The 16,157-nt window shown below is 39.1% G+C and overlaps 2 protein-coding genes across 18 annotated transcripts in view; one reads left to right on the forward strand and one right to left on the reverse strand.

Annotated features, from left to right (window-relative positions):
• The window catches only part of DNAJC24 (DnaJ heat shock protein family (Hsp40) member C24), an 87,323-nt gene extending 84,465 nt beyond the window's left edge, over positions 1-2,858 (reverse strand). For 4 of the 9 annotated variants that reach the window (XM_050955190.1, XM_050955183.1, XM_050955191.1 and 1 more), the window contains exon 1: positions 2,697-2,858. The gene's annotated coding sequence lies outside the window, so the exon portion shown is untranslated. The other 5 variants (XM_050955185.1, XM_050955189.1, XM_050955186.1 and 2 more) reach the window with 5 other exon arrangements.
• A 21-nt stretch (positions 2,859-2,879) lies between these two features.
• The window catches only part of DCDC1 (doublecortin domain containing 1), a 414,877-nt gene continuing 401,599 nt past the window's right edge, over positions 2,880-16,157 (forward strand). For all 9 annotated transcript variants that reach the window (XR_007774648.1, XR_007774649.1, XM_050954983.1 and 6 more), the window contains exon 1: positions 2,880-3,012. Coding sequence is in view for 7 of the 9 variants with exons in the window: in XM_050954983.1 (XP_050810940.1) it covers positions 2,965-3,012 (48 nt within the window). In the remaining 2 variants the exon portion in view is untranslated. The remainder of the gene's footprint in view (positions 3,013-16,157) is intronic.

Consider the following 16,157-nt stretch of genomic DNA (forward strand, 5'->3'; position numbering starts at 1 on the left):
TCATGCCTTGTACATTTCCTATCTCCTTCCCTTTCTGTTGTTCCACCATTTTTAACTTCCTCATACTGACCTTTTTGCTACAGAAATGTAGGGGGAGTGTAAGTGGTCTGGTGTGAGAATTAAATGTGCAACATATCACATGGTCAATATGTCTTCCGCCTTTCCCCAGTATTATTTCTGCCATTTTGTTCCCCTCTGCTGCACAATGGAACATAGAATCTCACATTATAATCTCAACAATTTAAACAACTAACAGATTAGATACATATTTCTGAAATTTGGATTGATTTAACTTGTTTATGCTGTTTTAACTCCATTTCTAAGTAGAATATAGGAAAACTGACAGGAAAACACAATATATCGTTTCAAATTGTTCAACTACTCAAGTCAAAAGCACATTTAGTTCTGTGACAAGAACATTACAAAAGTCTTTAAAAAAATCCTTTAGCTGTTTTTGGTAGCATCATTGCTATTTAAGTTATACAAACATTTTCCTTTTAAATCAGTAGTTTTACATTTCACTTTTGCTTTTTTTAAATCATGAAGCAGCCTCCCATTCAATATGTGAGAATTCAATTCAAACATTTCTCCTTTGAGTTAACATACAAAAATACCTGTAATAGTCAAAAATACAGTCAATCATTTTCATAATTCTACAATTACAAAGGTTGTTCCTCACCCAACCAATGCCATTTCCTATTGCTACTAGTAATTCACTTAGGTTAATACCTAAGGATTATTTTGCAAAATTTAAAAAGGTCCTGAATTTACTTCTGTCTGAATTATTTTTAACCTACAATTTTTACAAGTAACATATACTTGCTATGCTATAGCAAGCCATACTTAAAAGATTAGAGAACAAAAATTTTTCAGTTTATTTTGTGCATTGTATTGCACATGTAGGCAATTAAACCTCAATCCAGCAATGAGATCCATGATGACAAGTCAGCCCATGTGCATCACATTGTAGGGCCAGGATCATAATTACCCTTTCTGGTTATGTAGCATTTTCACAGAACAACTGTTAAATATTTATTTTAAAAATATAGAAAAATGTGCTTGTAAAATGCGAAAAAATAGCAATGGGATTCTTGAACAGATATGGTTCCTAAAAGTATATTTAACTATTTTTTTAAAACTGGCTCAAATTTCAGGTTGATGCCTTTAAAGGAAACATCAAATATTAAAACTTAATTTTAATGATAATGAGTAAAAAAGTTATAGTTAGACGTCTAAATACATTTAGGACCCAAGTTTACAACCAACTCATTGCCAGCACAGGCATTCATATGGAACTAACTGCAAGATTGGGATCACAGTCAGGAATCTTTCAACTAAGTGAGATCTCAGCTCTGTGGTAAAACACAAATATTTTACAGGACCACCCATAATTATACCATTTTTCAGAAACATCTTCCGATCACAGCCACTAAATTTGAGCACTCAAAATTTTCTTAACATGGAAGGGAAGAAACAAGTTAAAAACAAACTTCTGGGAAGGTACCATAAAAAATAACATATATTTAGAGAGTGAGATTGCTGGCTCTTTTAGGGAAAGTTGTATATCATGGGAAAAATCTCTTTCTTTTACATAGCACCTATCACCTTGAAGGATCCCTTGAAAACGTTTTTCAAGCTGGAGCACAGATACAAGCAACCCCTTCCGCTTTTGTGCAAGAAACAGATCTAATTTCTCCTCTATAGCATAACATGAGCTGAAAATGTCTTTGCCCCGAGCTAAGGGTGCAGCTACACTTGAAATAACGAATCATGCTTTGGCACATATTGCAGAGTCTAATGCAGACAAGAAATAAAGTGTGTGGGTAGCAAAATCTCAACTTCACTGCACCGTGACCCCCTTCTGACAATAAAAATTACTACACAACCCCAGGAGGGGAGACAGAAGTCTAATCCCACCCAAGCCCTTGAGCCAAAGCTGAAGCCAAGGGCTTCAGCCCCAGGAAGGGGGTGGGGGAGACTATAACTTGAGTCCTGCAAGCCAGGGCTGATGACCTAGGCTCAGCAAGTCTAAGCCAGCCCTGGTGACCCACTTTGGGATTCCAACCCACAGTGTGAGAACCACTGATTTACAGCTAGTGCTATTCAGAGAGTTGCCAACACTCCAGGATTGTCCTGGAGCCTCCAGGAATTAAAGATTACTTTTTATTTAACTATTATGTCATGTAAACCCCCAGGAATACTCCCAACCAAAAAATTGGCAACCCTAGCAATCCAGGAGCCAAATAAAATACATAAACCAAAAGGGAACAAGGCACTCAGAAAACACAAGAGCATCCACACAAAGTTATTTCAGACTAAGTCACGCCCTTTGTCTTCCCTAGGGAAGAAGCGTGAGTACTGTATCCTGTGTTTAATACAGCCCGGTACAACTCCAGGCCTTGTCTGCACGTACAGCGCAGTAGTTACCGCTGAATACTCCCCACCTTCACCCCCGCGCAGACAAGGCCCTTGCAGGTTTCCAGGTAACCCAAGTTAAAAGTTCAGCTGCCTGCTCAGCACTAGCTGGAACGCGGGTGAGCACCAGGGAGTCCCGAGCCGAGCCTGGCGCCAAACCTGCAGCAGCCCCGGGGTTTCAAACACGCAGGTCTCTAGTCCCTTGTCGGGCGGGTCTGAGCCCAGCGCCGCTGCCCCGAGGGGCGCGAGACAGGGTGAGGTACGGCCACCCCCCGTCTTACCTCCGCGGCGGCGCCAACCTGGCCAGAAGCGCGACTTCAGGCGGCGGCAGCTTCCACACGGGACAGCCTGGTGCCCCAGCGCTAGCCTCCGAAAGAAACACGCTGCTCTCAGTCGGGCCGGGACGAGAGCCCGGCACCTCGGGCAGGGCGCGACGGCTGTGAGGGCGGTATTAGAACCCCAGCGCCGCCGAGGAGCTGTTTCCGACCGGGCACTAGTGGCGAAAGCACCAACCGGAAGTGGAGCCCTGCCTGGGCTGACGCTGTCTCCATGGCGACAGAGGGCGCTTCAGATCCGCCAGAACGGCTGCAACGCCCAGTAAGTAACTGGGACCCCCGTCCACAGCGGGGCGGCCGGAGACCCCCCAACACTCCTTCGGGCCGCCGAAATCTGGGGCGGCCACAACTCTCCTGTCCAACTGTCTGGCTACCCCCACGGACACCGGTCCCCAAGTGCGACCAGAGCCCAAAACCCCGCGGCTCAACACCCTCCACCGCCCCAATTCATGGCGGACGCAGACTCCTGTGGGTCCCACACCCGGGGGCACTTGACCTAAAACCCTCTTCCTTCCCCAGAAAGTTACCTCTTCCCGTAGCCAGAGCTCCCCCCGCCCCCACTTCCCGGCCAGCCTACCCCAGCCAGTCCCTAGAGAGCAACTCATCCCCCACACCCCCTCTGCTTAAAGTGTTCTGAAAACTGTGTGTGGGAGGGGGGGAAATATCATACCGACAGGTCTGGCCAGGTGAAATTCAATAAAGATAAGTGCAAAGTACTTCACTTGGGAAGGAAAAATCAACTGTGCAACTACACGATGGGGAATAATTGTGTAGGCAATCTGGGAGTTATAATGGATCACAAATTGAATAGGAGTCAACAGTGTGATGCAGTGGAGAAAAAGGCTAATATCATTCTAGAGTGTATTAACAAGAGTGTCATAGGTAAGACACAGGAGGTAATTGTCCTGCTCTATTGCAGTAGCGAGGCACCAGTACTGTGTTCAAGTCTGGGACCCACACTTTGAGATGAGGACAAATTGGAGAGCATCTAAAAGACAGGAACAAAAGTGATTAGAAAGTAGAAAACCTTGACCTATGCGATTTAAAAAAATACTGGGCACGGTTAGTCTTGATAAAAGAAGACTGATTACAGTCTTCAACTATGTTATGGGCTGTTATAAAGGCGATCATACCTCAAGGTAGGAGAAGTAGTAATGGGAGCAGTATTGTAGATTTAGGTTAGCTATTAGGATATACTTTCTAACTATAAGGGTAGTTAGGCTCTGGAATAGGCTTCCAAGGGAGATTGTGGAATCCCCTTTATTGAAGTTTTTAAGAACAGGGTGAACGTACAACTGTTAGGGAAGGGTCCTGCCTCAGTGCAAGGGGGCTGGACTAGATCAGTGGTCCTCAACCAGGGGTCCATGTACCCCTCAGGGTATGCAGCGGTCTTCCAGGGGGCACATCAACTTGTCTACACATTTGCCTAGTTTTACAACAGGCTACATAAAAAGCACTAGTGCAAACTAAAATTTCATAGAGACAATGACTTTTTTATCCTACTCTATACTATACACTGAAATGTAAGTAGAATATTTATATTCCAATTGATTTATTTAATAATTATATAATAAAATCAGAAAGTAAGAAATTTTTCAGTAATAGTGTGCTGTGACACTTTTGTATTTTTATATCTGATTTTGTAAGCAAGTAGTTTTTAAGTGAGGTTTAACTTAGGGATATGTAAGACAAATCAGACTCCTGAAAGGGGTACAGTAGTCTGGAAAGGTTGAGAGCCACTGAACTAGATGATCTCTTGAAGTACTTTCCAGTCCTACAGTTCTGTTAATCTATCATCTGGAAGTAGCCGCTGTCATTAAAAACGTGCTTAAAATTCACCCCTCAGTGACCCAACTCGATATAAAATTTTGATTTTTTCTAGGTGTGCAACTCCTCATGACCCTTCCCCTCATATACTTTAAATACTGCCCCATCCCAGTTCCCTCTGGATGGTAGATCTTTTTACTAAGCCAGAGGGTGCCTGATCTCTCAGCCAAGCCACCATACTAAAGTGCTGCAAGATTAGATTTTAGATTAGAAGGTTGGGCCCTGCTGGCTCAGCCAGATTCTTATTAGACAAAAGCAAAAAGAGAGGTAGAAGGAATGAAGTAGGGATGGCAATGAAGACAGAGGATTGGGATTGAGGGAGCAGGATCCTCAGAGTCAGATTTAATGAATTGCTCACCATATGGCCATGAAAACGGTGATATCTTCTGGTACCCTCTCCCTATCTGTGCTGATAGGAACATCTTTTAGTATCAGAAAAAAGATGCATGTGCCTCAGTGGTAAATCCCTGAGCCCCAGTTTGTAATGGCAGCTGTGATGGTGATGATGCTCCAGTCTCCTGGCCCAACTCAGTGCTTACTGCCATTCTCTCAGCTGAGCAAGGTAGCAAGTATTTCTTAGAAAGTAAATATCGAAAAGGAGATGGCATCCTCATTTAAAGTAAATGAAAATCAACACAAGTTTTGATCATTCATAGACCTTTCCTCATATTAATCCAAACAAATTCAGTTCACGCAGTTTGTTTGAGTTTGCATTCTGCTTTCTTTTTTTGATCATTCTTTCAACAACGTGTTCGTAGGTTAACCCCCATATTGTTGCCAATTTTGGGTATCACACTAAGAAAGATTTGAACAAATTGGAGAGAGTCCAGAGGAGAGCAAAAAATTAAAGAATAATGTGTTTAGAAAGCATGGCCTATGAGAAAAAGTTGAAAAAACTGGGCATGTTTAGTCTAAAAAAAGAAGGCTAAGGCAGGATGTGATAACGGTCTTCAAATATGTAAAAGATTGTTAAATGACCTCCGAGAGTAGGACCAGAATTGGTCAGTTTAGTTTGCAGCAGGGGAGATTTACTTAAATATTAGGGGGAAAAGTAATTATAAGGCCAGTTAAGCACTGGAACAACTTACCTTGGGAGGTTGTGGAATCCCCATCACTGGAGGTTTTTAAGAACAGATTGGACAGACACCTGTCAGGGGTGGTTTAGGTGTACTTCATCCTGCTTCAGCACAGGGGTTAGACTAGATGACTTCTTGAAGTCCCTTCCCATTCTACATTTCTATTATTCTAAGCCAGGCTGTGCTGCCATTGTGCAACGGAGAGGTATTGTGAAGAGCTGGCAATATGGCCATTGGGGTTGTCCTGTGACCATTAATGGGGGTTAGTTAGATTGTCAGCACACCAAAGACAGTGCCGTCTTGCAATAGTCAGATAATGTAATGCAGACAGTATAGATGCAAGTAGCTTTACAGTTACATGGGGAAAATAGCTATCATCTGACCTGCAAGTTCATTCCAGAACTAAGAATCAAGGTGAGTTCCTTCTGTCTTAGGTATTGTAAAAAGGCTTCTGTGCGGTAAAATTCTGTCCTTTTCTATACCTGTGTAATAAAGAGTAAAACTGGCCATGTAATAAAGACTTGAAATGCAGTACACAAGGCAGAAATGCCCTGCAAATGCAATTTAGGAAACAATTATTTTGATGAGGCATGAGTCACAAGAGAATTCGGATCCCTCTCTTAGAGCAGTGTTGGTTTTTGCAGAGTTAACAGGAGTAAAAAAAGTAAACATTATTTTTTCACTTAAGTCTCTGTATCTTTTATTAAGCGTGAGTTAATTTACAGTCACTTTTCAGAGAAGAATTATACTGTAAATATAGTTAAAATATCTGGATAGCCTATTCATGCAAGACAAGGTATTTCTCTCTTACGGCTAGATCCTGCAAATGTGGTCTCCTGTGGTACATTGCTGTCCCTGCACAAAGATCAGTTAAATTCAGTCCATCAAGGTGTATAGATCAGTTTGCAGGACTGAGCCTTCAGGCCCCAATCCTGCAATCTGTTTCACATAGGGTTCGCCCGTATGGAATTCACTGCAGAATTGAAGCCTAAATATAGTTCAAACCCAGATGAGCATAATCTCACAGACTTTAGACAGAAATTACGAGAGCTTGTTGTCTAAATAATAAATTTATTCATCATATTTTATTTAATATATTATTACAGAAAATAAAGTGTAAAATAGATGCCTTTCATTATGTATTAATTCAGGAAGAAATGTGGTACTTTTACATTTAGTAAAAACCAAGTCATTATTTTTTGTAGATTTTTAAAATATTATTATTTCAGGGGTTACAGAAGAGGACATGCAGACTGTGAGGCAAAATAGGTTTACATTTTGCTGCAAGGTCCCTAGTTTCAATGACACTGTATTGCTGATTTCCATGAAGTTCTAGTCAAATTAAAAATAGGGTATTTGGGATTTTAATGTAATTAAGCATGAAAATAAATAGTGCAATCCACTCTGTTGTTATTTCTTGTTCTCCCACCTTTTTGAATTATGTTAACTTTTTTATTAACAGTGCATAATTGCATTATAGAAGCTGTTGTTAGGAAGCATTGGATTTTGACTGTTGGGCAGGGAACAGTTTGAGCTTTTAGCACCCATGTGGGTTTGGGAAGTGATTTAAGTTTTTGACACACAGAAGGCAGTTGAAGTTTTTGACAATGGGAAATTAATCTCTGATTTTCCTCTGTTCCTTGAAGGGAGAGTTGAACATTTATGAAAATGTTGGGGGGCTTGAACAGTTGTTGGGGAATTTGAACCATATTCCTTATTGCCCACATCCCAGTATCCAACCACTGTATCCAAAAACTATTATAATATAATCACATTTGCTTGGTCTTTTTAAGAAAATAATCAACAATGAAATAATTAAATTATCATTATTTAGATTTCTGAGATAATACCCAATTGAAAAGAGCTGTACACTATCATATAGTGTGTATCATATAGTGTACATATATCCTGTAATTCTGAGCAATCTCAAACTACATTTGCTACAATGGAAGTGGAGGGCACTAAGCAGGTTGTAGGATTGTGCAAGTAGAGCCTCTGTTATAGTCTGTGTGTTTGCAGACTTAAGAAGACACCATTACATCACTTTGTATTTAGCGCACCTTTGGAGGGTTTTCCTCCCAGCTCTGAGGCCTAAAAATTAATTTAAAAAAATGCAACTTTACATTCTGCTGTACAATTCTGTTAACCCATGTGCACTTTATTTCAAAATGAGAGGGAGTAAATGCATTATAAGCATAACAAAATATCTGTTGAACTCAGATGTCAATGAGATTTTGAATGGATAGAACAAGTTGTAGGATAGGGGCCTTACTCTCACTCCTCTGCACTTTCAACTGTCTGTCAAATAATTGAAACAAAAATAGGCTATTTGATTCTGTAACAATCTTTGTAACAACTACAAATTATAAAAACTACGTAAAGAGGGGCACGCTAAAGTTTTCTCAGCTCTGGACCTTTTAATATGCATATTGTTCTCACCATCTCTTTTGGGATTCTTTCTTATGTCTTTTTTTACACATTCAAATCTATTGTTCTGCTCATTTAATTGCTCTGATAGACCCCAACCCTTAAATTGGATTTGCACATTCAAGTCAGTAGCACTCTACACAAACATAAGCATCCATCCACATGATCTGTGTGTAAGATCAAAGGCTCTGATCCAAAAAGGGACTTAGTCCTAAATTTCTAAAGGTATTTAGATGTTGGTGGGCTCTGTGTTTCAATGCCTAACTGAGCTAGGAGCCTAAATTTCATTTTCAAAAGGTATTTAGGCAATTAGGAGCTAAAATCTCATTGACAGTCTATGGAATTTAGATTTTTAATTTTTTGGAGCCTAGAAAATCATTGGTATAACAATGGGATGTACAATGCCTGAGTTAGGCATCCTTTACAATGAATGGTGAGAGATAGTTGCCTAAGAATGTGATCCACAAAAATCATCATGCTAGGCAGGGTGCCACTTATCCCATGTGAGATGCTGATGAGAGGGGTTTGTGCTAAGCCTTGCCCCTCTTACACAGTTAGGCACCTAAGTCTGGGTTGCAGGAAGGCACCTGTCTTTGCTAGCAATCCACAATCGGGAACCCCTCTTCTACAGTCAGGCATCTTAGGCACCTATGCTATTCCTTGTGAGAACGAGTTAACTGGCCTCACTCCACATAAAACAGCTGGAGGAGGAGGTTCTGGTACTGCTAGTGCCCACCTTATAACTTTCAGTCCAGTGGTTAGCATGCTTATCTGGGATGTGGGAGACTTGGGGTCTCCCACATCCTGATGGGGAAAAAAGGATTTGAACAGGGGTCTCTCACCCCGTAGCAGTCTCTGATCACTGAGCTGTGGAATATTATAATGAAGGCCTCCCTAAATCTCTGGTGTTGAAATTGTTCCACTGTATATAAATAATAATGAGTCATTGGAACAGGAGGACTGTACTCTGGGTATTCTACCTCCCAGCTGGATGCCCTAACCATCAGGCTACAGAGTCATTCTCACTCTTATGCTCTGTTACCCAGTGACTCTTTAAAGTATTTATCCATGGTTCAAGAGGAGATATTCAGGAAGCCCCACATCAGAATATCTTCTTCCTACCAGGCAGACTGGGGACTTGAATCTGGGTTTCCCACATCCCAGGTGAGTATGCAAACCGCTGGATAAAAAAGGATAAACTGGGTAGTACCACCATCTGGATTTTGAATAGCTTCAGAGCATGCCTACCTTTTGTTCTTCTAAAACAGTGACTTCCTAATAAAAACATCTTTGACTGGACCCTCCTCCCTGTTAAACCAGCTAGAAACAAGCATCCAGATTTTCTAAGGAAGAACCATGGCCCAGATACTCGAGAGTATTTAGGCACCTAACTCCCATTGATTTCAATGGGAATTGGGATCTTACGAGGATCTGGGCCCTTGACTCTCTTATAAAAGCATGGCAACAAGGAGGAACTTCCTCCACAGCACAATCCTTCCTTCTGGACCATGCAGGGTCTGCACTGTGGGAGGGCCTAGGAGAAGTGGACAGGATTTGGGGGAATGCACATCATGGAAATAAGCCAGAAAAGATAAAACAAACTGGAATTGTTTGTCTGGAATTCTCCTAGCCTATGTCATTCACAACCAGAGGTTTGCTAGCAGTGGTGCAAAGCAGTATTGCCACCACAAACATTCAAAACTGATGAATCAGGCCCCCCAACAGTATGAAATTGGCTTAAAAATCGTGAGATGTTAAAGAAATTGCATTCTGTTTATTAGCCATCCAGGGTTTTTTTGAGCCTGAAGGTTGAACTTGGGTCATATTTCATAGTTTTACTTCTCAATCATGAGGGTTAGAAACTTACTTTTTTAAACATAAAAGCATAAATTCTCATGTAATCACTTTTTTCCAGGAGCTGGGGCTTTGACTATCATAAGACTTCTAATAAAATTGCACACATTGGCAACACTGGCAAAGCACAGGGCCTGGGCCTCTAATGATCTCTGTGAAGGGAACCTTATGGAGACTTCCTCTATGGGAACCCCATTCTGTAGGTGTGGACAGGACAGCATGATCTGGGCCATGGAAAGTAATATATATTTTATTAAAAATATATTGTAGATTTTTTTAATGGTTATCATTAGTTATTGTAAAAGAGCATGATATGGGAGAAAATTAAACAATTGTTTTGTTAAATGACCTGCCATTATAGACTGAGGTATTGTTAGAAATTGCTATCTGGTAAGGATAAGTAGTTTGAGTTAATATAGAATAATCCAGATCCATGCTGGAATTGTGTTAATATTTTTTGGTTCAAACAATTAATATTTTTAATAGAGAGATTTTATTGAAGATTGTAACTTTTTGTCATGCTGCATTGTGATAGAAGAGTAATAGAATATCTTTGAAGGCTAGGGGTTTGCAATTTACTCAAGATGCTGAAATTAATTGAATTCAAAGTTTGTGTTTTATTTGGCCAATGAAAGATACGTATAAACGATGTAGTTTGCCCTTTTCATTTACATTCTTCACAACATGATGAGAGTTCTAAAATATTCCAAGTATCCCTACATTTGTATCTTTGGTAAATAGCCTGTGTTTTGTAAACTGCCATTTAGGGTTATTAGATTATTTTTGTTTTTGTAATTTTGTTTGTGTTGGTTTTATATTTGTTGTATATGTGCATAAAAAGGAATAGCAAGAATACAGATAAAGAATACATGTAAAGGAACAGCATTGGTTGTACAAAATATGAAAAGATAGATCTTTCTGAAATATAGAGACTCTGGATTATTTACGACCCTGTACAAAAAGGCTCTCAAGACAAGGAGGAAATAAAATATGTATGATTTGAGGACTTAGAAATTTGATAGAAAATTTTTATAGCTGAAGAGCTAAAAAGTGTATTTCATTCCTGTGGCCCAAATTACGGAAAGCACTTAAGTGTGTCCATCCCTGTTCAAGTGAGCACGTGCTTAACTTTATGCATATGATTTAGTACAGTCCTTAATAGGGTTGTTTTCCTGATTCTTGACCTATAAGCCAAAATCTTTTCATATTTATTTAAATTATTATTTACTGATGTAAAGCCATATCCTGCTCTCCACTCATCCAGGCAGTCCCATTGACTTCAGAATGAGCAGGATTAATAGATTCATAGAGTTTTAAATCCTAATCTGACCTCCTGTATATCACACGTCATTACATTTCTCCGTTACCCCATATTGAACTAATAACTTGTGTTTGACTAAAGCATGTCTTCAGTAAAGGCATCCAATCTTGATTTGAACACATCAAGAGATGGAGAATCCACCACTTCCCTTCATAGTTTGTTCAAATGGTTAATCACCCTTGCTGTTAAAAGTCTGTATATTTGAATTTGAATTTGTCTGTCTTGAACTTTCAGCCATTGGTTCTTGTTATGCCTTTCTCCACTTGATTAATGAGCACTTTAGTACCTGGTATTTTCTCCCTATGATATTCTGTAATCAAGTCACCTCTCAGTCTTCTTTTCAATATGACTGAGCACTTCTCTCTAAGACTCTCTAAGGCATTTTGCCAGACCTTAAATAATTGTTGTAGCTCTTTTCTGCACTCGCTCTAATTTCTCAACATTCTTTTTAAAATATGGATGCCAGAACTGCTTGTAGGATTTCAGTATTAGTCTCACCACTGGGATTTCTGGCCTACTGCTTTCAATGTGACTGTTCTTTTCTGAGTAAGGGGAGCAGGATTTTTCCCGAACTGGCTTTTCCATTACATCTGTAGTAGACAGTTCAGTCAAACAGTTCATATTGGAAGTGCTGAATCCTGATTTCCCTCTCCTGAAAATGACTCTTTTGTCTACCACAATAGACAACTATTTGTAATCGGTATTGCATAAAGTTTGATCAGTGAGTATGCCAAGATTAAGTGAGGGTTGTTCATCAGGCTGCAGAAAACCCTTGGAAGGTGTAGGATTTTCAAAACTTTAAATGGATTAATGCAAGGTGGAATTTTTTGTTTGTTTTGCTTTTTTTAAAAAGAGAACATAATAAATCAAGGTTGTGGGTGATCAGACCCTCAAAAATTGGCTTTAATTGGCTCAAATTTATCACTGGCATAAAGAAAAATGAAGTTTGTCTCCAAGGAGATTTGTTATATGATAGAATAAATGTCATGATGATGAGAACAAGTAGCTTTTAAAAAATGCCCCCAAAATATGTTTTCCAATAAATCTCCCCAAAAATGATTGAAAATGTCTTGGGAATTATTTAAGTGATTTACAGTATTCTTGAAAAGTGTACAGCGGGACACATTCAGTACAGTCTTTTGTAGCTCATTAGCAATTTCTTTAATGAGTTTTCTTTTATAGTGATAGATAGTTAAGGTAACAGACAAGTGACAGATTGTTTGTCTTAAATGATTTCCCTGTTTCAGGCCCATTACAAAGCAATTAGAAATCTGACAGCATTTTCACTCTGCATTACTGATCATCTAAAGTGATGAGAAATGAGAGGTGATGAGTATTAATTGTATATTTTCATATGATTATCATAAATTATTACCTTGTCGAATGTGATGCAGGTGAAGTAAGAGCAAACAGGAAAATTCAGTGAGATATAATCATTTGAATGATTGCATGACTTAGTTTTTGTCTTTATTTAGCTAAACTATCTATGCATTTTTTTCCATAAGAAGTCTCTAGTTTATGTTTGAGCATAGGAAGTAATTTTGAGCCATTTCAGTAGTTACCTATTATAATGTATTATGTTAAAAAAAAATTAAAGAACATTGATTTGCAAAATCAAGCACTCAAAGGTTAGGAAATACCAGTATTGCGATTGTTCATGCACCTTAGGGACCCAATTTGAGAATACTAGGGTCTAATTTTATAGAATACTTAGTGTTTTAGCATTTTATATGTTCAATGCAGAGCTCACCTTGACCTCAGCTGTAACTGTGAGTACTCGGCATTTCTGCAAATAGATGTCCCAGGTTGGTTACCCAGAAAATTGATAACACACAATAACCACTTGTGAAAATTTCAGTTTCTGTGGTTTGCCCTGTATCACATAGGGAGTCTGTGGCACAGGCAATGATAGAATCCAATTCTCCAAGGGGCATTTATCTGCTTTAACCGCAAGACCATGCTTACTCTTTCTGCAAGCCCCTGCATCATCCCTTACACCACTTTGGTTCATCCCCCGTGCAGGTCCATCTCATGGACCGAGTGAGGCAGACATCCTTCGGAAAAAGTGGTATGTGATCATGTATTTAAAGACTGTGCCAAATTAAGTTTGTACAGGAAACTTGAACTCTGGCATTTCCTAACTTGTATGTGCTTGACTTTTCAACCTTAATGCTCTTACTGTAGGTTTTTGGCTCTACATCCTGTTTCAGATTGTGGGAAAGGGAGAAATATAGGACACGTTCCCAGGGCTCAGTTATCTCATAGAGAAATGTACAAAGTGTAAGACGGGTTATCACTTCCCCTTTCTCCACTTCAGGGGTATGTAGTCCAAGTTACTAAGTTGGCATGTGGTCCAACACAGTCTATCTCACATCAGAAAATATTAATCAGAAACTTTTGTTTTTTTGCCCTATGGTACAAGCACCATAGTCCTTTTTTTTTTTTAATATAAGTTACACATTCGGAGTCATGGCACATTTGTTATTCTGTGCCTTCATCTAGCTCAATTTAGGAACATAAGAATTGACATAGCCACCCTAGTTCAGATCTATGGTTCATTTAGTTGGGTTAGCAGCAAAGAATCCTGTGGCACCTTATAGACTAACAGACGTTTTGGAGCATGAGCTTTCGTGGGTGAATACCCACTTCCTCTGTTAGTTGGGTTAGGCTGCCTTGGCTCTGACACTTCCCAGTAATAGTATGTAGCTCTTATATAGCACTTGTCATCAGTAGATTTTAAAACATTTTACAAAGGAGTTCAGTATTATTATCATCCTCATTTTATAGATGGGGAAACTAAGGCAGTGAAATGAGTTCCCCATGGTTATCTAGTAGGCCAGTTACAGGGCCAGGAATAGAATCAATGTATCTAGAGTCCCTTTCTGGTGCTCAGTCCACTACGCTACACTGCATTCAAGGTGCTTCTGAGGATAGATACTTCTGAGAGAGATGTAAAAACATCTGATGCATAATTTTGCAACATGACTTTGGGGAAATTTCTTCCTAACCCCGAGCTGTTAGAGGATGACTTCTATCTTAAAGCATGAGGGTTGATGGTTTTCATTGTTTATTTAAATAACTAATCATTTTTTTAAATCTTGCTTAACGTTTTGTCTTAGTAATGTGAGCTCCGTGTGTTAATTATGACTTGTAACAATGTCTCCTTGATTTTGTATTATGATGAGAATGATCTCTATAGTATTCATTGTTTTATATAACTCTAACACATAACCTCATATTTGCCTCCTCTGTAAACGTGATACTTCTTATCTTTTCAATTTCTCCTTATATGGAAATCTCTCCATGCCTCTTATAATTTTCATTTCCCTTGTCAGGATCCTTTTTGTTTTGCTACTTCCTTTTTGAGATGGGATGACCATATCTGACTGCAGTATTCACAGTGAAGGAATGCCATCAATTAGGGCTGTCAATTAAGCGCAGTTAACTCATGTGATTAATTCAAAAAATTAATTGTGATTAATCGCAGTTTTAATTGCACTGTTAAACAATATAATACCTATTGAAATATATTACATATTTTGGATGTTTTTCTACATTTTCACATATATTGTATTCTGTGTTGTAATTGAAATCAAAGTGTATATTTTTATTACAAATATTTGCACTGTTAAAATTATTATAAAAATAGTATTTTTCAGTTCACCTTATACAAATACTGTGGTGCAATCTCTTTGTCATGAAAGTGCAAATTACAAATGTAGATTTTTTTTTTGTTACATAACTACACTAAAAAAAAACAATGTAAAACTTCAGAGCCTACAACTCTACTTAGTCCTACTTCTTGTATCGCTAAGACAAACAAGTTTATTTATATTTACAGGACATAACATTGCCCTCTTCTTATTTACAATGTCACCAGAAAGTGAGAACAGGCAATTGCATGGCACTTTTGTAGCTGGCATTGCAAGGTACAAGGTGATATGCTGAACATTTGGATGTTCCTTCATGCTTTGGCCAGCATTCCAGAGGACATGCTTCCATGCTGATGACGAAGTGGGTATTCACCCACGAAAGCTCATGCTCCAAAATGTCTGTTAGTCTATAAGGTACCACAGGATTCTTTGCTGCTTTTACAGATCCAGACTAACATGGCTATCCCTCTGATACATGCTGATGACATCATTTTAAAAAATTGCATTGATTAAATTTGTGATTGAACTCCTTGGGGAAGAAGATGTCCCCTGCTCTGTTTTACCTGCATTCTGCCATATATTTCATGTTATAGCAGTCTCAGATGATGACCCAGCGCATTTTGTTTATTTTAAAAACTCTTTAAGAACGCTGCAGATTTGATAAAACACAAAGAAGGTACCAATGTGAGATTTCTAAAGATAGCTACAGCACTCAACACAGGGTTTAAGAATCTGAAGTGCCTTCCAAAATCTGAGAGGGATGAGCTGTGGAGCATGCTTTCAGAAGTCTTAAAAGAGCAACACTCCAATGTGGAAACTACAACCCGAACCACCAAAAATGAAAATCAACCTTCTGCTGGTGGCATTTGACTCAGATGATGAAAATAAACATGCATTGGTCCGCACTGCTTTGGATTGTTATTGAGAAGAACCAGTCATCACCATGGATGCATGTCCCCTGGAATGGTGGTTGAAGCATGAAGGGACATGTGAATCTTGAGCACATCTGTCATATAAATATCTTATGACGCTGGTGACAACAGTGCCATGTGAATGCCTGTTCTCACATTCAGGTGACATTGTAAACAAGAAGCGGGCAGCATTATCTCCTACAAATGTAAATAAACTTGTTTGTCTTAGCGATTGGCTGAACAAGAAGTAGGACTTTGTGGACTTGAAGGCTCTAAAATTTTACATTGTTTTATTTTTGAAGGCAGTTTTTTGGACATAATTCTATATTTGTAAGTTC

The sequence above is a fragment of the Gopherus flavomarginatus genome, chromosome 5, assembly GCF_025201925.1.
Source record: "Gopherus flavomarginatus isolate rGopFla2 chromosome 5, rGopFla2.mat.asm, whole genome shotgun sequence".
Taxonomy (NCBI): domain Eukaryota; kingdom Metazoa; phylum Chordata; order Testudines; family Testudinidae; genus Gopherus; species Gopherus flavomarginatus.